Source organism: Hipposideros armiger, unplaced genomic scaffold (genome assembly GCF_001890085.2).
Source record: "Hipposideros armiger isolate ML-2016 unplaced genomic scaffold, ASM189008v1 scaffold_6, whole genome shotgun sequence".
NCBI lineage: Eukaryota > Metazoa > Chordata > Mammalia > Chiroptera > Hipposideridae > Hipposideros > Hipposideros armiger.
The window spans coordinates 6,204,037-6,228,428 of NW_017731356.1; the positions used below are offsets into that span (position 1 = coordinate 6,204,037).

A 24,392-nucleotide genomic window follows, 5' to 3' on the forward strand; every position below is an offset into this window, starting at 1 on the left:
CAGCAGTTTATCAGATCTACACAAGCATTTACTATTTATTTTCTACCTTGCATTTTAGTTTATTCTCCAATTGAGTCAACAAACAGGAGTGTCCATTAGATATCAGGTAGACTGGCCAGTGCTACAAGTACAAAGATGAAAAAGTATTCTCGGCCGAAGATGCAAACACCTCTCTGACCATAATCTCCAAAGCATCCCCATGGTTTGCTCACTATTCCCACAACTCTTCATTCTTAACCTCCATTCAGCAGATTCCACCACTTTTTACCTCTTTCTCAGCCCTCAACTATCTTTATTTCCTTTGGTATTTGGCTGAAATTTCATGATCCATAAATTTAACCATTTTCATCACCTAATATCTTTTTCTTTTACAGTCAAATATAAATGCCAACAACCTTTCTTCCCATCACTCTAAGATACACATGGAACAACTCTTAAGAGAAAAACTCCTTTATCTCCCTGGCACTAAATCTACAAAGGTGGCTGCCTTTGAATCCATTCTCCTCTCCTTCCCTCCTATTACCCAGGAGGAAGTGTCCTCCCTTCTAATCAAGGCACAAAGGAAGTCTCACTTGGCTTTGGATCCAGTCCTGCACGTTATCTAACTCTGCAGATTATCTCCCCTTTCATGCTGCATGACAACACACTCTCCCCGTTTTCCTTCTCATTGAAGAACCTTCTCAGTCTGCCTTACTGGTTCCAACTCATCTACCTGACCTTTAAATGTCAGTGCTCTATGAATCTACAGCCATGGTATCAATTACCAGCTGCACGTCTTTCCAAATTCACAGACCTCTTCTCTGTACATCCAGAGAGCCTCTGTCAAATCTCTAGCTGGTTACCTCCCATGTGTCTCACGCTGTTAAATCTGCTCTTCCCCCAGTATCCCTAGCTCTATAAATGACACCCATATTTTTCTGCCCAGCTAGCTAACCAGGTCAAAACCCTTGAAGTTATTTATCTTCCTCTCCTTCAAGGACAATATCCATCAATCATGGTTTTGTCTCCCTAGTCCCTAAAAATTTCTTAAGTACTTCTTCACCGGAGCCCCACAGACCTCACCCTAATCCACAGGCTATCATTATGTACAGCTGGCACAATTTCAATAACCACCTATACATCGGATTTCCCTACAGCCATTCCTGCTTTTCTCAAATCCATTCTCCATACTGTATCCAGCAGATAGAAGAAGTCCTCACTTAACGTCCATAGGTTCTTGGAGACTGCAACAATGCATAACGAAATCAGTTTTACCACAGGCTAATTGATAAAAACAAGAGTCAGTTCCCACAGCATAGTTTTCGTCACAAAAATATCACCAAACTTCTAAATAAAGACCCAAAACACTTCTAATATTAAAAATTGAAATAAATGTGAGCTATATACATGTATGAAAGACTAACAAACGAGAATTACTCTCCAGTCTGCTTCTTTCAGCTCATGTTCATGGGGCCGGAGCCCATCCCAGCAGCTCAGGGCACAAGGTGGGCACCCACTGCACAGGACACCCTTCCACACTGCAGGGCGCACTCACACACACAACCACACTCACTCAGACTGAACAATTTAGACACACCAATTCACCTAACGTGCATATCTTGGGATGTGGGCGGAAACCAGAGTACCTGGAGAAAACCCGTATAGATATGGAGAGAATGTGCAAGCTCCACACAAAAAGTGGCACCGGCCAGAAATCAATTTTTTTCCTCGTCCTTATAATGAAATGATGTTGAATGGCATGCCGTTATTTGAGATCTGCTGTGCTTTCATAGCACTTAGAACACTTTATTCTATGTATTGGTTTGTAGGTTTTTCTCTCTGCTAATCTGTATACGACTCTTATTTGTACTCTCAGCACTTACAGTATTTGGTCTGAAGAGATACAATTAAAAAAATAAAAATAAAAATAAATACTCTAGACATATACAGGTAAATATGGAAGTGATCTTGGGATCGCAGAAAGATTTTCTAGGTAAAAAAATCTAAAGCTTAGTTATAAAAAGTCGTAAGAGCCTATGGCCAGTGTCCCTGATGAAGCCTATTACACTTCTGTAAATTGCTGATTGAGAGGATCTTCCTTATATTACCCTTAACATGTGGCTTCCAGCTGTGAGTCCTACTTTTATCTCTTGGATACCAAACAGACCCATTCTAATTCCTCTTCTACTTTGATTATTTGAAGAGTGTCATTAGGCTAAGAACCTCTACTCTTTTCCAGGCAAGTAATTTTATCATAAGTAAAAGGCAAATTCTAATTCTAAACCTTTGTTGCAGGCATCTATGTTATGTCCTGATTAGTGACAAAGCTTTACTAGCCTATTGAAGTCTCAAATGGTAATCTAATTAATGCTCTTTGTGGCAATAAGTGTAAAATGATTTGAGTTTGTGGTTTCACTCTGTACTACTGACAAGCCTCAGCCTAAGCGACGGCAAAGGAAAATGAAGAGAAAAAACAAGAGGAATTGAGATGAGAACAGGACAATTGTAGGGTACAGGCTATGAGGGAGGAAGGATGTAGCACCTTCTACAGCTTCAGCTTAGACTGTGTTTCATGTTTAACCCACATCTTGAATGTAACAGAAGTAGGAAGCTCATCAACACTTGCTGACAATCTTGGACTCTCTACGTTAAGTTGTTAACATTAATCTATTTTTCTGTTATGTGTCATTGGTGATTTACAAACTTCTCTTTTAGCCTAGGGATGCTTTCTTGAAAGGAATACTTAGCAGCAGAAAAATGTGTACAAGTAGGTTAAGGTGGACAGCAGCTAGAGCCCTACTTGCTCCAGACCCTCCCAGAGCAGGCAAGAGTCTTCCACTCATTCGTGCGTTCATTCAACAATTATTTACTACTGAGCACCTACCAATGTGCCAGACATGGGGATGCAACAGGAAACGAGACAGATTAGACCCCTTCTCTGATGAAGCTTCAAGCCTAGAGCACAGTTTTTTTAATTACTAATTTAAAAGACTGGTCTTGGGCAAAATTCTGAATGGAAATCCTTTCCTTTGCACTCCCATTCCTCACGTTTCTCACCAACCCTAGAGGGCCCAATAACTCCTAAGACAATAACAGAAATATCTTCTGACAAAAAGAGAAAGTACACTAGCAGTCCTAAAAATTGTACTTATTCCTTAGAAAACAAGCCACTAAGTACCTGGAGATCCATTTTTAAGTACAACTTAGAAACTCACAGCATTCTCCAATAAAGAATATTAACAATCACCCTAAATCTGGATCAGCACTGCTGTCATTTATAAACTGAAGATTAGTACAAACAATCTTTATAACTGGTTATTACAAAAAGTTTAATTTGAATAGTTTCAAACTATAGCCAAAAAATGGCATCTGAATGTAATATCTACAATAAACTAAAACTCAAAAACATGTTCATTATTACAGCCAAGTTAGATTAGATGGTAACAGGGATATAAGAAACTCAAAAGAAAAGTGTTTTCTGAAACTTATCCAAAGTTTCAACAGATCTTGATGGGACTCAGAACAGTAGAACTCAGGAGCCAGGATGTCTTAGTTCAAATCTTAGCTGTCATTTACCAGCATTGTGTTGATCTTAGACAAGTTACAAGATTTCTCTCTACTTCAATTCCTTATCTGTAGAATGGGATTAATAGCAAGCATAGTCCATACGGTTTATATAAAGATTAAATGAGTTAGTGAAATACAATGTCATGTAAAATACTTACAATGGTATCTGAAAAAAAGTAATCAAACACTACATCACCAGTGTAGTGACTGATCTAGCAGCAATGAGTGCCACAATAGATAACCATTTTCTTCTTATGGAATTACTAATGTCTGATGTAATGCTAGTTAAAAATTTTGAGAAAATAGAAGCAAAAATGTTAAAATAATCTCTAAACTACAAATGGAGTGTATAACAATCTTAACCATAACAATCTAGGCAGGTAAAATTCAAACCAAGAATTCAAAAAATAGCCATTGCTACTAAACATTCAAAATTTAAACTATACTTAGAAACTATTCCTCTCTAGTGGCCACTGAATACCTAATTTAAGAAAAACTGTGAGAACGACATCTTGCTATGTGTAAGATGAGTTCTCTATGAAAGTCACTATATGCACTAATTCCCATACATGTCTATTGTCTAATTAGTTGAGATACTGTCAAAGTAAACAAATACTGCCACCTTGTGGACTTAAGAGTATGGTATTAGCCCAAAATTAAATATAAGCAAAGAAAAAAATTTAGAAGCCAAGTTTCTGGTTCAGCTTTTTCTCTCAGTGAGATACTCACTGTAATAAATGGCCAACATTCTATATATTTCTTGTGACTTTATAGTAAGAATAATTTCTTCTACAATGTAATGAAATTTTGCATCAAATTCAACATCATTTGTCATCTCTAACATCCCTCTAACCCAAAGAAATTCTTCATAAATGTCCTGTTTTGAGAGAAATTAAAAGCCTTTAAAATAAGTTTATTACCAATAATGTGTTTGAATGTGAGAAACTAGGCAAAGCAAAAAAATCACTGGGGCTGTAAAGGTTTCAAAGTCCCTTCAATTGTTTGGATATTATTTTCCTTTGTTGCTACTTACTAGTCTTCATCTGTCCTGCCTAATAAACCTTGAATTTTGGAAATTTTTTTTTTCCGAAATGTTATTAAAAATACTGTCTGATTCCACTTATATGAGATAGTCAGACTAGTCAAAATCAGAGACAGAAAGTAGAATGTTGGTTGCCAGGACTGAGGGAGGGGGTGAACGAGGAGTTATTTCTTTAATGGGTTCTGACTATCAATTTTACAAGATGTCAAGTATTAAGGAAATGAATGATGGTGAAAGTAGCACAATATTAGGAATGTATTTAATACTACTGAACAGTAATTTGTTAAGATGGTATATTTTATGTTATGTGTATTTTAGCACAATAAAAAAAATTTGGAAAAAGAATTTGTGGGATGCAGCTAATGCAGTACACAGAGGAAATGTTATAACACAAATATCTATCGATATTACAGAAGAAAGGTTTCAACTGAATAACTTCAGTTTCTATCTTAAGAACCTAAAAAGATAAGGGCAAATTAAATCTAAAGAAACCAGAAAAAGGAAATCAAGAGTAGAAGTCAGTGAAACAGGGAACAGAAAAATACAGAACGTCAATAAATCAGGAGCTAGCTCTTTAAGATAAATAAAATTGACAATATTCAAAGACAGACTATTAAGGAAAATAAATTTCCAATATCAGAGATGAGAAATGGAACATCACTACAGAATTTAAATATGAAAAAGAATATAAATGGGGCCGGCCACGTGGCGCGATGGTTAAGAACTGGCTTGGGACGCCAGAGAGCCCCGGTTCGGATGAAGGCTCCGAACATATGAAGGCCAGTGACACTGCCCTCTACAGCTAAGATGCTGAACAACAGCTCAACCTGGAGCTGGGCTGCCGTGAGTCGACGGCCTACGGCGTGGGCTGCAGTTCCTGTGGCAGTGGGCTGCCATGGGCTACCGTGTGTAGCCAGCAGCCAGCATGAGTGGCCAGCAGCCGCCGTGAGCGGCCGTCCAGAAGCTGGCAACTGATCTACCTCCCCCGGGAAGAGTGCAATGATGGTGCCAACTTGGGCCAGTGAAGCAACGTCCTCCACAACTAGACTGAAGAACAAAACAACAGCAACTTGTCTGTTCCAATTCCCCAGAGCTGTTCCCATCCCCCCCAATTCCCCAATAAAAATCTTTAAAAAAAAAAAGGAAAATAAATGAATCAACACTTGTATGCAAATAAATTCAACAACCTAGATGAAATGGACAAATTCCTTGAAACATACAAACTAAAAATAATGCTTAATCAAGAAGAAATGGTTACCTCCTTAGCCCTACATATCTTAAAAACTGAATTTGTACTTAAAAATCTTCCCTCAGAGAAAACTGAAGGCCGAGATTGCTTCACTGGAGAATTCTATAAAATGTATAAGGAAGAAATAATACCAATTCTTTACAAACACATCCAGAACACTGAAGAGAGGGAGCACTTCTGAGGAGGGCATACCCTGTCACCAAACCAGACCAAGGCATTGTAAGAAACAAACTGCGACCTTATGAGGTGGATACTATTAATCATTTCATTCTAGAAATGAAGAAATTGAGGGCTAAAGAGATTCGAAACTGGCCAAAGACCACAGAACTAAAATTGGGCAGGCAAGCAGACTTTAGAACATAGACTCCTAACCATAGCACTGTAACTGCTTCTCAAATTCAATTTAAATCCTAATTACTCTTGCAAAAGAAAAGTCAAGAGTGCTGCGCAATACTTACCTAGAGACTATGCTGGAACCATTATAGAGATCACTAGCATATGACAGTGTAGCCAAAGGTCGTACTGAATTATATCGAGTAAACTTGGACAAGCATTCCTGAAATTCATCCAACTGGCTTGTTGTTCGACTGTCATCTATATAAGGAAAACAGAATAAATGAATTGAATTGCAACATAAGTCAAAGGGAAATATCTACAAATTAAAAATTATTTTCTAAATATAAACAATTCATAAAAAGTATTTTAAAAAGACTCATATGCTCAAATTAATTAGCTGACATTTTAATTTTAATAAAAATTTCTTGGTGGTTCTTTGAAAGACACTGTCTCAACATCAATGAAAATATACTATATAGTCTCTTTTTTAAAAGCAGTAATTTCTTGGAAAAACAAAAACAGTGTCTGTAATCATGAGAAATTAAACCATCTATTAAAACAAAAATCCAACAATGAAGAAAGTGAGGGTGGAGAGAGTATATACTGGATATAGTATTTGTTAGTTTGAAGGAACATGTTTACAGGGACACATCTGCATGCCCATGTTTATTTACTGTCAAAACACAATTTATAATAATATAATTTAAACAAAAAAATTTTGTTTTTAAGTAAAAAGAAAACAAAATACTTATTCACATAATACTTTGAAGTGTTTCAAATCCAGTTACAAGAAGGGAATAGAAACTGCAATCTATAAATTATTAATTCTCAAAAACAAACAATGTTAATTCCACTCAAATGTCTGGGTAGAATATGGAAAATAATAATTCCATCCAGTAGGACACTGTACACTTTGAGTAAAGTCCATTTCAGTAAACTATTCATAACTAAATCATGTGGAATTTAAATCTCAAAATCAAGTTATGAAGGACCTGAGAATACAGCTAATCTATTCTCCAATCTAGAAAAAGGCCTACAGTAAAAGCATGAATAAAAAAATCATTTTTTCAAAACTGCTTAAAGTTTGGACTTGTATTTTCCTTTTCAAAGAATGAAAACACAATTACTTTAGTTAGCTTCCTAGACTGAAATGTGAACTAAGCCTGCTACAACACTATTTTCATACATTCTTCCTTATTCTAAGTACCATGTAGTATATTACACATAGTAAAAAATTTATTTTTTTTCTGGAGAAAATTAGGTTATTTTGAAGAAAATTGTTGACATGAAGAAATTTATCTAACAATTATTATAAAGAAACACAATTGCTTGAAGAAACTAAGTAAGCGTTTGTCCCTGATATTTTTCATTTTAAAGATTTAAACACTAACTTAGCAAATTCATCTAACAACCTATATTAAAAGGGTCCAATTTTGTAATACTTCCATTCTAAAAACAGCAAAAGTAACAAACCTAATTAGTATGCAATATCATAATGTTATTGAGATAAAGCTCCTGTTGCATATAAATTTTCAGGAAATCTTACAAATTATAAATAAAACATAGGTTATTGAAAAAACTTAACTATACTACGAAGTGGTTTGGTTGTAACAGTTACTCGATTCCCAAAAAAAAAAAATTAACTGTATTACCAAGTGGCTTGGATGTAACAGTTAATTGATTATTTTTATATACAATCCTACTACTGTAAGCCATGTAATGTAATAAATACTTATTGAAAAGGCAGTTATTTTAGATATTCTATAAAAATTGTTTTAATGATAATCTACTCTTTCACATTTTTACTTCCATCCCCAAGTACATAAAATTCACAAGCATTCAGGAATGTGTATTCTGTTGAAGATCATAATTCTTTTCTAGGGTAACTGAACTTCTGGACATCTTACCACCACTCATTAACACCTACTTTCAATAGAAGTTATGAAGAAAGCACAAAAAACAGTTATTTCACTCTCAGAAAGGATCAGAATTAGATTTCACTTATCTGATTATGAAAAGGTAAGATTTTGTTTGCTTGGTTGGTTTATGATCTACAGTCATATGTATCTGCTGGCATATCACCTTTCCTGCTCTAATTACAGATTAGTTTGTAAAAGTGTATTCAGTGTCTTTTTCCTATCTTCTAATGCTTTATAATTTACTCCTCTTTCAATTACAATTAAGAGTCCAAGGCATTCATTTCTTAATCTTCATCTTTTGGTTTCACAGTTGAAAATAAACTTGGGGAAGGATGGGGTGGGATGGAATCTCATTCAGCAACAGAATTACTGTAGTCAACGTGCACATATGATAAGCCTGAAAGTCCTAAAAACTAAGGACAACATGTATTAAGTACAATATAGCCGTGCCCTCAAAAATAAAAATCTTATCTTCCTGGTCTTGTTATTCTACTTTCCTGTAAAGCTACATCCCACAAATAAATTAATTGGTTTGTGATTACCTTTACTACTCTATAGCATGCGTATGCTGCTGGTTACTGAAAAATCATTAATAACAATAGCCTATCACAATCTCTCTTTCTAATCTTTTTTTTTTTCTTCTTTTTTTGTTAATGTTTGCCACTTGCCTGTGGTTGTATTTCAACATTGTACCAACACATAGCATCTGAGAGGGCTAACACGCACCCTCTGTCAATCAGAATGTAGGTCTCAGACCACTTTCGATTTAACAGCTTCCTACTGTAGTTTACAGGTTATTACAGAGGCTTATAAGAAAGATGGATTCCCAGGCAATGAAATGAAAGCATTCCATCTGTATAATAACCTGTTGATTAATTTCAAATACACTTATCAGCAAAACTTGGCTTTCTCCTAGTCTTCATAGAAAAAATTCTATGTAACCCTAACATGTATTTTTTCTCCACCACCAATCCTGAGGCAGATTTGTTCAAAGGATCTAAGCAATGTGTAGATTATAATACAAACATGCCTATTCAAGAGGAAACCAAGCCCTAAATTTTAACAATATCAGACATTTTTTCCATTGATGGCCCTCATTTTGAGCACGTGTACTACTAATGACATGAACTGACTGAGCACCCAACTTACACTAAGCATTGTAAATTACATGCATCACCTAAAAACTTAAAAAAAAAAAACTAACTAAAAGGAAACCCTAAAAACAAACGAACAACAAAGAAACGTCTACAGTTGTTATCAGTGTCCCAACTTCATTGGTAAGCAAAGATGCTGAGAAACGCTAAAGATCAGTGGGCTAACAAAAAGAAAAAAAAAAATGTCCTATACTCTCCCATCCATGTCTGTACATAAGTTATTTCCTCCAACCATGTTTCTACTTAACTTTTTTAGTTAATACTACACTTGATTAAACACAACTCTTCTGAATTCCCTCAGTGATAATTCCCTCTTACATGTCCAAGTTTCAACCTGGCCTGGCTTTTTCAATCCCAGCTATTAGTCAATGTTCTCCTTTATTCTTATAATCCCCTTAGCGTAATTATATAACATACAATATCACATAGAATCATTTACCTGTGGCTGTCTCCCACTAAATTTATAATACTCATTGACAATAAGAACCAGTTCTTACATCTTTTTATTCTTAGCACAGAGGACAGTGCTTAAAACTTGGTAAATGTTGAACAGAAGGCAAATGAATGGAGCTTAATTTTGCTAGCTACATATTCATGGCTGATTTTTTTTTACTTTAGATAGCTCACTATATAAAGATAAAAAATTCTCCAATACAAAATGAACAAAAACCGCTATGGGGAAGCGATGTTCTGAGATCTCTAAGAACCTCCACAGTGCTTGGTGGACTATGCCGAAACACACACACTTGCTTTACGAATAGGACTTTCCATAAATCCAGCAGAAGCAGCTAGAAATGGATCTGAAATACAAATGTGAGATGTTTTGAGAAGTCCTGAATATGTACCTGAGATACGAGACATCCTTGTAGAAAAGTAACATTGCTCTAAGTCTTCAAAATGAGCAGTGAGTCGTTTCCGTCTTGATGCTAATGTGCTGTTATACCAAGGTTGTTTCTTTGTCTAAGGTGATAACAAAAAAAGATACTTATAACTCAGAACAAACCATACTCAGAATATCCAAACGCTTGCATGTCTAATTGCAAAAGTTCATCCTATTAACATAATTACAAATGGTAAAAACCCATAGTTCTTACACCACACTTTCCAGTTTTTGTTTTAAAGTGAAAATAGGCTCTAAAGGCCAATTCTACAAGAATAAAATGAGAAGGTTCTTTCAACTCTCCAAAGAAAATGAAGATAGAATCCATCATAACTGCCATTCTAAAATTCAGAATTTTAATATGTAGAAATTGTTAGAAAACAATTATCAAAAGAAAACTACATTTTCCTTCCATTTTGAAAGTGGGGATGGGAGACCAAGAAAGGGAAGATGAATATATATCTAAGTCACTACTCAGGAACTTTTATGCAGGTGCAAGAAACATGTCAAAGTAGCCACAAGGTTGTTTAATAGGAGAAGGACAAATGTAACTCCACATTTACTGCTAGAAACCAAAGCTCTGTGTGAAATCTTGAATTTATAGGGAGGGAGGAAAGAAATGCATGTACCTGTCTGTTCTTTTCCTAATCCCTTCCCCTCGTTTCTAAACTGCAGGAGACTGAGCCCCCTTGGGCTCTGGTGACCCCCACCACTGGGGACTTTTTATTTGATGGTTGATTTGGCTGTGCTAGGTAGTTCCATTTGCTATCATTTTTGTAACATACATGCTGAACCTTTCCTTTCCTTTCTTTTCTCAAAATAAAAAAAAAACACACCTTTTCCATCATCCCTATATTGTTGTCTTGTACCTTTTGAAAAACAAGAATGGTTTTTGACTGTACAAAATATGTATTTAAGTTAAAATTGATTTTTAGATTAAGGGGTAGTAATATGTATGCACTAAATAGTCTGATTTACACTTTAGAAGATCAGAATTATTAAATCAGATATATATGTATAGACAAAGACAACAAACCTGAACTACATTGGCAAATCAATCATAAAAAAAATTAAAATACCATAAAAAACCCAGAAAACCACCCCAAACCAAAAAACAAACAAAAAATACACAAAATACAGTTGACTCTTGAAAAACATACGTTTGAACTGCGTGAGTCTACTTATACACAGAATATTTTCAGTAAATACTGTAAATGTACTTTCCTTATGATTTTCTTAATAACATTTTTTTCTAGCTTACTTTATTGTAAAAATACAGTATATTATACATACAACATATAAAATATGTGTGCCCCCATGTTATTCAAGGGTTAACTGTACATAATATTACCTATATATCACGCTAATTGAAAGGATAAAACAATTTTTCCACAAATGATTATCTATTATGCTTGACACATATAAATAGATACAGAGATAAGACACATAATGAGATCTTGAGATGGCACAAGTTCACCAATAACTACACCACAAATGTATTGTCAAAAATATTAAGGCACTACCACGAATGAAACACTAAAGGAAACCCCTGCTAAAACTAGATGGTAGGTAACAATCATATTTTAAAGCAGTGCTTGGATCAGAAGAAAGTAATACAATTTCCAAAGACAACAGATAAAAAACTAAACAGGAAGGCGAACTCAGAGGTGATGGTAGACATAATACAAGGGCGCAGACAAGAGGAAAGAGGATGAGGACAATACCTACAGAAGAACAGCTGCTAGCACTGAGACCTGGAGACTGAAAAGGGAATTTGCAAGCTGGAAGATGAATCAGAAAGAACTACCCAGAATAAAAATTAAAAGTCAAGAAGACAGAAAATTAGAAAGAAGAGGATAAGAGACATAAAAGATAGAATAAGACTTAAATACTTGGAGACCCAGAGAGCAAAACAGACTGAAGAATATTTAAAAAATTGATGTTGACAATTTTCCAGAACTGAATACACAGAAATTCTGTTGAAGATCATAATCCATAAATAACATATAAGAAACAAATTATTCATATCCTGAATACAATATATATATATTTTTTAAGCTGAGCCATCCTGCCACCTGTTGGTCACCCAGCGGCAGCTCAGCTCAGGCTGAGAATCAAACCAGTAACCCTGTTTTCTAAAAAGGATTTAGCTCCATGGAGAAACAGAAATGACTTCATAGTCTGAAATTTGAGAATGATTACAATAACAAATATCGGAAGATGACATACAAAACAAACAAGAAGTAGTCAAAAACACGGCTTGTTTTCGCTTTCAGATTTTATAGCAAATTTCCCCTTAACAATTATTTTGCTAATATTTATTCTAAGCTTTTCTTGTATTTATTTATTCAGTGTAATTCCTTTTTAATCCGTTTAGAACTAGGCTGCCTCATAACTGTTGGTAAATACGTATCACTTGGCTCATTGCCATACACTTCCATTATTAAATTAACAAATAACATTAATATAAATGAACAGAAATATGCTAACTGTGAAGTGATAAGTGTTTTGAGAATATAAATTGGTTGTAGATAACCCACAAGGCCAACTGGACGCAACATAAACTCAGGGTAAGCTCTATAACTTATAGGTAGGATATAAATACGGCTAGAAATCAAAAGGAAAGCTTCATCATTTGTTTATCTAGATTAGCTCTAAAGAAAAATGGCCATACTTACCAAACTGAAAAATAATTAAATTTCACCACAGCAAAAACAGAAGTATGTAAATATCTTATTGGGTAACTGAGGAAGTAAAAAACTCATATAATGTTAAAAAGTGTATAACATACTATAAAGGTAACAGAGCAAATTAAGCTTGAGAGTTATACAAAATGATCATGTAGTGTTAGCCTGTAAATTACGAAAAATCTTTATAAAATAACAAAAAATTGATTCTCAATGGAATTAAATTGAAAATAAAAAAAGAAGCACTCAGAACTAAATACTTCATTTCACATACTTAAATGACCAAGAATACAAAAGCAATGCCATCATCAAACAATAAATGAAATCCATGTTTATACAATGAAAGAAATAACTGTTACCATAGCACAGCGCCCTATCAATTCCACTAAGAGAGCCCTACTCTAAATGAAGCTGAAAGTGTGCTGTATGGTTAACTGAAATTTACCAATTTTTTAATATATAAATACCCACTTCCTTCCAAACTAATTTCATAAATGAAACAATGCAGAATTAAAACTTAACTATTTACACAGTAAGTAATCATTATAGGATCAAGGACCAAGTGCAAAATAATAAAACAAATTAACTGTTAAACATACATTTTCATAAAAACAGATTAATGAATGGTATTAAAGGGAAAGCTGAATAATTTAGAACAGTGATTCTCAAAGCATCAAAGCATGGTCCCCAAAGTGTGGTCCTTAGGCACTTGTCTCTCAGACCCTTGCAGGATATCTGTGAGATCAAAAGTATGTTTATAAATATAGTAAGAGGTTATATATGCTGTTTTCATTGTCCTTCTGTATGTACATGTGATGTAAAAGCAAAGTCTGTATAAAATTGCTGGACTCTGAGCACAAATCAAGGAAATGGCACCAAGACCACTGGTAAACATTATATTCTTCACCATTACTTGTAATAATAATAATAATAATAATAATAATAATAATAATAATAATAAAAAATACATTTTATAAAAGTTAGTTTCCCTCAAGAATACTCTTGGTACTTTTTAAAAAAAAATTGAGGTATAATTGACATAAAATTATATTAGTTTTAGGTGTGTAACACAATGATTCAATATTTGTATATATTGTGAAATGAGGACCACAATAACTAGTTAACATCTGTCATCATACAGTTATAAATTTTTTTTTCTTGTGATGAGTCTTTAGGTCTACCCTCTTAGCAACTTTCAAATATGCAATTCAATGTTATTAACTATAGTTACCATGCTGTGCATTACATCCCCACAACTTACTTGTAACTGGAAGTTTGTACCTTTTGATCCCCTTCACCCATTTTGCCCACCTGGCAACTCACGCCTCTGGCAACCACCAATCTATTGGGTTGTCGGAAAAGTCATGACGTACTTTCTATAAGTTTTGTTGCAAAAATGCATCATGACTTTTCTGACAACCCAATATTATCTGGGGTTTTTTTGTGTTGTTTTTAGGATTCCACATATACATGCGATTTTACAGTTATTTCATTGTCCAACTTGTTTCACTTAGCATAATGACCTCAAGGTCCATCCATGATGCAAGTGTTAAGATTTTCTTTCTTATGCTGAATTATTAATATGCCTCTGTGTGTGTGTGTGTGTGTGTGTGTGTGTATACACACTACATCTTCTGTATCCATGTGCTTTTAGTGTCAAATACAAAAAATCATCACCAAGACCAATGTCAAGGAACTTATTAACTATGTTTTGTTCTGGGAGTTTTATGGTTTCAGGTCTTAAATTCAAGTCTTTAATCCGTTTTGAGTTAATTTTCGAGTATGGTGTAAGATAGTGGTCCAGTTCATTCTTATGCATGTGGCCAGTTTTCCCACACCAGTTACTAAAGAGATTGTCCTTCCTCCATTGCATATCCTTGGCTCCTCTGTCATAAATTAATTAACCATATATGTGTGGGTTCAATTCTGGACTCAATTCTGTTCTATTGATCGATGTGTCTGTTTTTATACCAATATCACATTGTTCTGATTACTGTAGCTTTGTAATGTAGTTTGAAATCAGGAAGCGTGATGCCTCCATCTTTGTTATTCTTTCTCAAGAATGCTTTGGCTATTTTATTTCACTTCACTTGGAACTTTCATTAAAAATATGAAACTTATATAAAAAGCTTTTTTGTATTTAATTTTGAAGCATTAAAACAACTACCTATTATCAGGCTTATGATACCTTTCCTAGTTTGGGTTTAAAATTTTGCTTATGGCGCTTTCTTATATATAAGCTTCTTTCTTAATTTCCATAGTTATATTATTATTGAAACCATTATATAGCTGATCTGGACTCTTACTATACATGATAAAATAGAGAGCTAAATTTCCTATAAATGGTTTCCTGGTATCACAACACCATTTATACTAATCTCCCCTTTCACCATTGATCTGCATGGACTACCTTCATCACAAGCTAAACTCTTAGCTTCCAGTTGGCTTTTAAGTTTTTATTGTGGTCCTTTTGTTATAGCAGCCTTAGAATACATTTTAATAACTTATTGGGTAAATGTCATTGTAGTTATTATACCTCTGAATCATTCATTCTACCAATGAATTAAAGTCAGTTTGGTCATACTCTCTGCAATCCCTTAAAAAATATTCATGAGGCTTTTTACTGGAATTGCATTAAATTAATAGTTATGATACTTGGTCTACTTAAATTGTTCTACAATTGTTTTAATCTATTTAATATTTTATTTTTTCTTGAAAATCATAAATTTCATTAAGACTGTCATTTTTATGTCTGCATCAGCAACGAAATTATTTTAATCTGCTCCATATAATAGCCAATTTCAATTGTATATTAAAATGTTTTAATATACATAAGTCTTTCCCAGCTTCTTGAGTTGAATGCCTAGTTCACTTACTTTCATTCTTATAATCCATTTAATGATATAAATTCTTGAGAACAATTCTGAGAAATTTCATAAATTTTGAAATGCAATATTTTCACTGCATTATTTTTTAATTGTTTGTAGCAGCATCTAGAACTATTCTTTGATACAAAGGTATTCAGAAGAGTCTTTAGTTTGCTCTCATCCATGTTACCTGTGTCTAAATATTTATTTGGGGTTCTGATATAGAGAATGTAGTCAATCCATTTTTCTAAATGCTCCAGGACTAGTGTCAATTATGTATACCCTTTGATGCAAAGTATAAAGTAAGGCAAGTACTATTAAACCAAGTTTAACTGATCTCATTCAATGAAAAACCTTAAGTCTTTCTAATGGCGTAAGAAAGTCGTGCACCAAGTAGCCTGTTAGATTTTTACCTCATTTCTACTTTTCTCCCCCTTGCTCACTCCTCTCCAGCCACACTGGACTTCTGGACTAGGTCAGGCATGCTCCTACCTCAGGGCTTCTTCACTCGTTATCCCTCTGCCTAGAACTTCTTCCCAGAAATAATACTCTCGGCTTGCTCCCTCACCTCTTTATTTAAAGGTAATCTATTTTTATTATTGTTAGTAACTCTCCACCTAGACTGAAAGCTTCATTACAGCAGGGGTTATTGTCTTTCCCCTCTCCCCCCCATAATGTATCCCCAAAGTCTAAAATAGTGCCTGGTAAATAGTGGGTACTCAAAAAAACCTGCTGGTTGGATAAATGAGTATTTAAAAGCACAGGTTTTATTACCTTGGGCAACCTCTTTAACTTCTCTGTGCCCCAGTTTACTTCTCAATAAAATAAAAAATAACAGTAATAGTACTTATGTCATAGTGAGTTCTAACAATTAAATAATACATGTAAAGTACTTTGAGCAGTGTCAATGAATAGCAAGTACAAAATAAATGTTACCTAACTGCTATTATTACTACTTTAATTACTTCTTGAGTTATATTTTAAAATCTCCCACCATGTTTAAGTCTCAATTTTTTAAACATTTCTAACAGTTTTACTTTATATAAATTCCAATGCTTACACTCAAATCTTGTTTTCATGGCTGTTCAGAAATACATACAAACAAATCTATGAACTTACTATAAAAAAATAGGCCAAAAAAAAAGATATACACAAATCTATGAACTTACTATTAAAAAAGAATAGGCCAAATACATGCATACCTACAAAAATAAGATAAGAACTGCAGAGTAGTTACACAAACTAACTATAAAGGTAATAGAAGTAGTCATCTAAGTAGTGGGAAAAGTACAAACAAAAGCTGTGTCATCCAAAAGAACTGTCTTTTCACTGTGATGAAAATAACTGCACTATCACATTAAGTGAATATACAAATGAACATGCATTAAAAAATGCCTCATTTTTCTCCTTTTGCTATAAAGGACAATATTATGGCAATTTGTAAAATATGAATAAGGTGTAGGAATTAGATAATACTGCTATAACAATGTTAATTACTTGAATTTTAAAATTAGGTTGTGATTACGTAAGATAATATTAGCCTTGTTTTGAAGGAAACACACACTGAAGTAAGTAGAGGTAAAGCAGCGGTTCTCAACCTTCCTAATGCCGCTACCCCTTAATACAGTTCCTCATGTTGTGGTGACCCCCAACCATAAAATTATTTTTGTTGCTACTCTATAACTGTAATTTTGCTACTGTTATGAATCGTCATGTAAATAACTTTGTTTTCTTATGGTCTTAAGCGACCCCTGTGAAAGGGTCGTTTGACCCCCAAAAGGGGTCGCGACCCACAGGTTGAGAACCACTGAAAAGGAACATAATGTCTTTACCTTATTCAAATAATTCAGACAAAAAATTACATGTGTGTATATATAAAAGAGAGACAGAATTAGAATGATAAAGCAAATGTGATCAAATGTTAACATTTGGACAATCTGGATAAAGGATATCTCCAAATCACAGATAAAGAGAGTAAAAGTCAAAATAAACATACAATTAATTAGATGAGAGGTGAAGCTAGAATCTATTTTACTCAAACCTGTAGTTTACTTTTCACAGAAAAGCTTAACATTTCAACATAATCATGAGTAAGTCATCAACAGATTATAACTTTCTTATCCCTGAGATAAACAGTGCACTGATTTTCATAATTTCCTTACAGTATTTCCTTCCTTTCAAGATATGATGTTACCGTTACCAGTATGTTAAAAAAAATTTTTTTCAACTCATCATTGATGAGCAAATAAATACCTGATGATGCATCAGAGCTATTCGAGTCCTAATCAATGCCATTGCATTCAAAACAGCTGTCATTATGACAGGTCATTCCATAATTTTACAACTCAGATGCTTATATTCATGGTACTAAAACATACTATTAACTTTATCATTTACCTGAGAGCTGCCACTGAAACCTGGAGGTTGGCTGTATTCTGTGGAATCAATAATACTACTGAAAAATGAAGAGAGAAAAATGGGATTTCAGCGTTTACATTATTTTAGCAACAGGAAAAGCAAATCTAAAATACACCATAGATAAATCCAATGTTTCTAATTTCTAAGCAAAAAAATATTTATTGCCAATAATTAGACATCAAATGAATGCATAACCCATAAACAAAAAAATCATCAAATATTTAAACACCATGAAAGAATGTCAGTAGAAAAATAATCACAAGACAGGTGTATACACAGATGTATTTGCTTCAGGTTCATTTTCAGATAGGTTAATAAGTTGCCTGGAACCCTATTTGGGGAAAAGAGTGTAAACATGCAATTAAAAGCTATGGTTAACAGATCCACTATGCACTAAAGAGCTATGTGCCTTTGGACAAGTACCTTAAAACCACTCCGTTTCCTATCTGCAAAGTGAGATGAGTGGGGCCTAGCTTATGTCTAGATTATCTAGAGTCCCTTCCAGCTCCAAAATGTTATAGATAGCGATAATCATCTCATGCAAAAGAAAACTATCAATGGAATGGAATAAACACTAAAATACCAATAATCTTTCTTTCATAATCCAAAACCTATATATCAGTTTCCTCTGCCCTGATCAAACATAATTTGCTTTCTGTATTGGTTCTTTTTATTTGGTTATATTTATGCTCTGTACACATTCTTCTTCTTAACCCTAGAAAAACCTCTAGAAGTCCAGACTATCTTTTTCTTCCTATTAGTTCTATCTTATCACTTCATCACTCCTATCTCCTTTCCATTTTTAAATAAAAAAAATTGGCCTATGAAGACTATTAACATCTGAAAATGGCATAACATGATAAACCAACAGTTATTTACATTTTGTAAAACTCTTTTCCCCTATTTCTACTATAAAAATGTTTATATTCTTGTCTACCCTAATAAAGTCAAGCAATTGAGGGTACTAATTAAAATGATTCTCTCTACAAAAATACAGATAATCATTATTTTACTTTAGTACCCAAATAACCTCAGAGGTTATAACATAAAAGGCATTCTTAAACGCACAGAGTGGGTTTGAATTTCACCCCTTAGCAGCTAAATGACTGGGCAAGTTACCAATATTATTTGGCCTCTAGTTTCCCCATCTATTAAATGAGAAAGACACGTCAGAGAGGTATGAGATTTAAATTAGTGTGTGAAGTTCTCAGTACAATGCCAAAAAATGGTAGAAGTTCAATAAATTTTTACCCTGTATTAATAAAACTAATCAATAACATTCAACCTCAGGTTTTCAAAAATATAATAAATCTGATGGAATTGTCCTCAAATAGTCTTAAGAAAGTAACACCTATCAACAGATCTTAATTCACTGTATTCTTGACTGTTTCAATAGTAAGGTTCAGTTATAGAAGAAAGGGCCTTCTAAGCACTTGCACTGCAAATTAAAGAATTAGCACACTCTTATAATGGGTTTCTCTGATGAAATATAACCGATGCTCACCTCCCTTGCACAGAGTCATATACTGGTATGTATGACAAAATCACATGCTGTTCTCAGTAACTCCATCCAGGGACTAATGGGGCTATAAATGAGGAAATGCCACGCATTCAAAAATCTCTGCTACTTTTACTAATAAAACTTAATCCCCTAGCATCTGTATAAACATTAATAAAATTATGTAGCTGCATATTTAGAGGTCAATAGAACAGATCAATTTGTAGATATGATTTTTATGCTGTTATAATTCAGATTTTTTTTACTACAAGCCTTAGAAATGATATTTATATATTAGTGTGTATAATGAAATAACATTTCAAATACATGGTAAGAAATACTCATCAATTTGCTGAAGATATTGAAATTACAAGCTTTAATTGGTATTTTACTAGTATTATCTGCAGAGTTCGAAATTTATTTTATATCAGACTTTAATCTTATTTACTAAGAAACATTTATTAATACACACAGGACTGTAACAGAAGAAATCTGAAAAATAAACCTCTCTAATTCAGCCTTTTAAGTGTCTCTGTGTGTGTGTGTGTGTGTGTGTGTGTGTGTGTGAGNGAGAGAGAGAGAGAGAGAGAGAGAGAGAGAGAGAGAGAGAGAAGTAACATGATTAGAAAAGTACTGACTGAGCTGGGTCCTCTTGACTTTGTAGCTGGGTGTCACACTAACTTCTTAGCTCTGACTTATCCATAATCACCAAATGGTAATAACTACAATAATAGCAATAGCTATGATTTATTAACCATTTATTATGCACTAGACACTGACCTAAATAATTTAAACCTCATAACTCTAAGGTAGATACTATTTCCATTCCCATTTCTCAAATGAGGAAACTCAGGCACTGAGAGGTAATATACTCGTATTTGGTCCAAGGTAGCAGCTAATAAACAGCAGAGTTAGGATTCAAACCCATGTAGTCAGGTTCCAGAGCCTACACTGAACCACTATGCTAGACATAATTTAAGGAAAAAAGTGAAAAAAGAGCATTCTATAAATATAAAAGAATCATTAACTATTTCAAACAGAAGTCAATAAAGTTATAAAAACTTAATAAGGATATCAAAAAATGACAAGGGAAAGAAGAAAATTTCAAGGTAGTAACTATAACTGAGTGAGGAATACTATACTTAAATCAAAATGGAGAAAATAAAGTGATAAGAAAATTCCTCATGTACTTGCTGTTGACAATGAGAAGCTTAGCTAAAGACATAAATAAAAACTATGCAGCTGTCAACCCAAGTTACATTCAGTTATGCAACTAGATGTCACATACCACCCTTCCTAAAATGATTTGTTTCCAGGAGCAAAGATATATACTTCATAATTAACCCTCTGTCGGGCGCAACTGATCTCACGGATTCATTGCACACAAATATGAAATACGTCTTTATTGTGCTAAGTCACAAACACGACTGGCGACAGGTTACAGGAGAGGGAGAGGATACGGAAGCAATGAGTGATGATATTTAACTGTTAGATATTTGAAAATTTGTATGCAATGAATCTGTGAGATCAGTTGCACAATGGAGGGTTAAAAGACAGACTTACGTAAATTTCATATATAAGCTCTACCTATAATGGTAGATAATTGAGAGAAAGCAGTAGTTCATTCTTGGTAAAGATAATAGGTGACTAAGTTTATACTGGACTTTTATTTGAAAAAGGATGATTCACATTTAAATTATTGACACACATTAATCAAATTATAGAGAATATTTTAAGTTGTGAGCAAAATAAAGCATACTGAGATCATTTAAGACTGAACATAAAGAAAATATAAGGTTTTTAAATAAATAAAAGAATTGAATGGACCAAAAGAAAACTTCTGTGTACACATAAAATTAGACTAACTGCTGTCATGATTTGTTTTTTTTCCATTCGTATGAATGTAAGACAGGGAAAAATAAACTACATTTAATTAATGATACGGGGCTGTAGCCAAAAGTTGTTGCTTTCCAGTATTCTACATAAAATTATTGAACCAGTTCCCCAAAACAAAACATACTAACATGTAACCTGACAATAATCTGACTTATAAATTTTAATGATTAAAACCAAATATAGTTTTAATTTTTTAAAACAGTAAATTTTGTCACTATTTTATTCCCTTTCTACCGAAGCAATAATCCTTAGTTACAATATTATAAAGAGATCAAAGTTAAATTGACTTGTTTTCTCAAAATATTGCTTTTCTGTCAGTTTCTTTACATGGAACTTTTTCTCTGCTACAACAGCGTATCAAATACCTTCTTTACATAACCAATTGAAGTACTGAATTTCAAATTAATGGTAAATCCCATTTACTTAAATTAACCAAAATTCTTGTGGTCCTAATTTTGCAGACACCTTAAGAGATACTAGAAATCAGTCTTCGTGTTCGATTTTTCCTTTCTAATTTCACATACCCTTTAACATTTGACACAACTATTCAAACAAACCATCCAAAATCAATGTGACTAATCTATCTACTAACAACAGCAGCAAACATCTATTCAATGCGTACTATGTGCCAGGCATTATTCTCCTTTTTTTAAATGTACTACTACATTTATCAGTCAAGACAGGTATTATTATCCTTACTTTACAAATGAGAACATTGAGCTGTACAGAAGCTAGTAAGCTCGCCTAAGATCAAACTGCTAAGTTGTGGCAATACAACTCTAGATCCTTATGTAAGACTGCCAAAGTGACATGTTTTCTCTTCTTGAAGAATCATTGTCCTGCCATTTTTGAACTGAATATTCCTATTTATCTTCCTTTCAATGTGTTATTTTCAACTCTGAAAATTTCCAAAATTCTTTCACCTTCCAAGGCTCTAGAGCAGCGGTTCTCAACCTTTCACAGGGGTCGCCTAAGACCATCGGAAAACATATATTTTCGATGGTCTTAGGAACCGAGACACCGCTCCTCTATCTGTCTCCAGGCCCACATGCAGATACGCCCACATACGAGTACCCGGCGACCCCTGTGAAAGGGTCGTTCGACCCCCAGAGGGGTCGTGACCCACAGGTTGAGAACCGCTGCTCTAGAGTAAGGATGCCTGCGTTAGAATACTGGTTATGCACTAACTGTATAATGCTGGGCAAATTACTTCATCTGTAGGACTCAATTCCTCATCTGTAAAATAAAATGGATTAAACAAAAAACAAAAAAAGCACCTATTACACAGCATTTGTTCTGAGGGTTATACGAAATAATACGTGTAAATAACAAAACAGCATCTAATACACAGATGCTATGTTACTCTGGCAGTTACAACTTTTGCAAATAAATACAACTCTCCTCTAGACTTAATTTTAACTTTTCTGGCTCTCCCGTACCCAGGAACTTGATTTGAGCCATTCTGAAGATATTACAAAAGGATATGCAACTTTATAGTGAAGTGAGTAATATATATATATATATTTTTAGCTGAGCCATCCTGCCACCTGTTGGCAGCTCAGCAGCATCTCAGCTCGGGCCGGGACTCGAACGGCTGTTGCTCAGAGCTCACACTCTTGAGCGAGCTCTTAACCAAATGAGCCACTTAGCCAGCCCAGAAGTGAGTAATATAAATAGAAATCTTTACTCCCATCCTCCCCAAAAGATGAAATAAGCTAGTTATAAAACTTTAGTGTTGCGTATCTGAGCTTTCTTTTATGAAAAAAAAAGTAAGCATATCTTATTTAGAGATTTATTTAAAAACACGTTAGTAATACAGACATACTTACTATCTACAATACCAGTATTGACATATTTTTAAAGCCTGCATTTGAATCTCAGACCTCAGACCTAATGATCAGATTTGGGGAAAGGGTTCAAAAATTTGCATTTTAAATAAGTCTTGATTGAACCTCACACATTGAAATTTGGCCTATTCACACCTCACATTTCAGAACTGGAACAGATTATCAATAGCTTAACCATGCAGTGACAGTTACAGTTTATAACAAGAACCCAAAGGTGTTTTTTTAAATTGCTGGAATGCCTACTAATCAAAATAATTACTAACGTTTTAGAGCTAAATGCATTTTGATTATTTTAACTCTTGGAACTGAAAGTCTATTTACACCATATTTTAAGTAGAATAATTAATTTGCCAGATTAATTTATCTTCCATCCTAAGGCTGTGTAACTATGATAGCAGAATTCTAGGGTCTGTCATACTCAAAACTATATTCTCAGTGCCTAAAACAGTGTTTTATACATGCCTGATACACCCCTAAAAACTGGTTGAGTGACTGAAGAATAAATTCTTCAAATATTATAAGTAAAAGAAATTGCACTGTTTCAAAAAAGGTTTTCATCACTTGCTACATTTCTATTACCTATCAATTTAATAAAAAATTACAGATGTATGAAGAGTCCCTCTATTATTGCTATAAAAGTTTGATTTCTGTGTTTCTCCTTGTTTTAGTTCAAGTTAAAAATTCTGGAAGATTCTTCAATATCCTTCATCGCCTATAACACCAAGTTCAACTCCTTTGCATGGTACAGGGTCAGAGTTAAAGCAGGTAACCCTTGTACTCCCAACAATAAAACAATCAACTGGTTTTACTACTTCTCCCACACAATAAACCATTAAAATACAAAAAAACATCATTTATGTTCAGAAGTCCTCCGTGAAGGTGTAGCAGATATTTCTTAAGATATGTCTGTAATCACCTAACCTTGGAGAGAAGCTACTTAAGAGATGAATCTAGGAAAAGTTTCTAGGCAAAAGCAACAGTATATATACAGGTACACTAACATCTTGTTTTGGGAGTTAAATTCAATTCTAAAGAACAAAAATAACAGGCAGG

The 24,392-nt window shown here is 33.9% G+C and overlaps 1 protein-coding gene across 7 annotated transcripts in view; it reads right to left on the minus strand.

Annotated features, from left to right (window-relative positions):
- COP1 (COP1 E3 ubiquitin ligase) overlaps positions 1-24,392 on the minus strand; it is a 125,380-nt gene that overhangs the window by 48,183 nt on the left and 52,805 nt on the right. For all 7 annotated transcript variants that reach the window (XR_002124687.1, XR_002124688.1, XR_002124690.1 and 4 more), the window contains 3 exons: positions 18,078-18,135; positions 10,092-10,206; positions 6,296-6,431 (listed from right to left, as the gene is read on the minus strand). Coding sequence is in view for 4 of the 7 variants with exons in the window: in XM_019648453.1 (XP_019503998.1) it covers positions 6,296-6,431; positions 10,092-10,206; positions 18,078-18,135 (309 nt within the window). In the remaining 3 variants the exon portion in view is untranslated. The remainder of the gene's footprint in view (positions 1-6,295; positions 6,432-10,091; positions 10,207-18,077; positions 18,136-24,392) is intronic.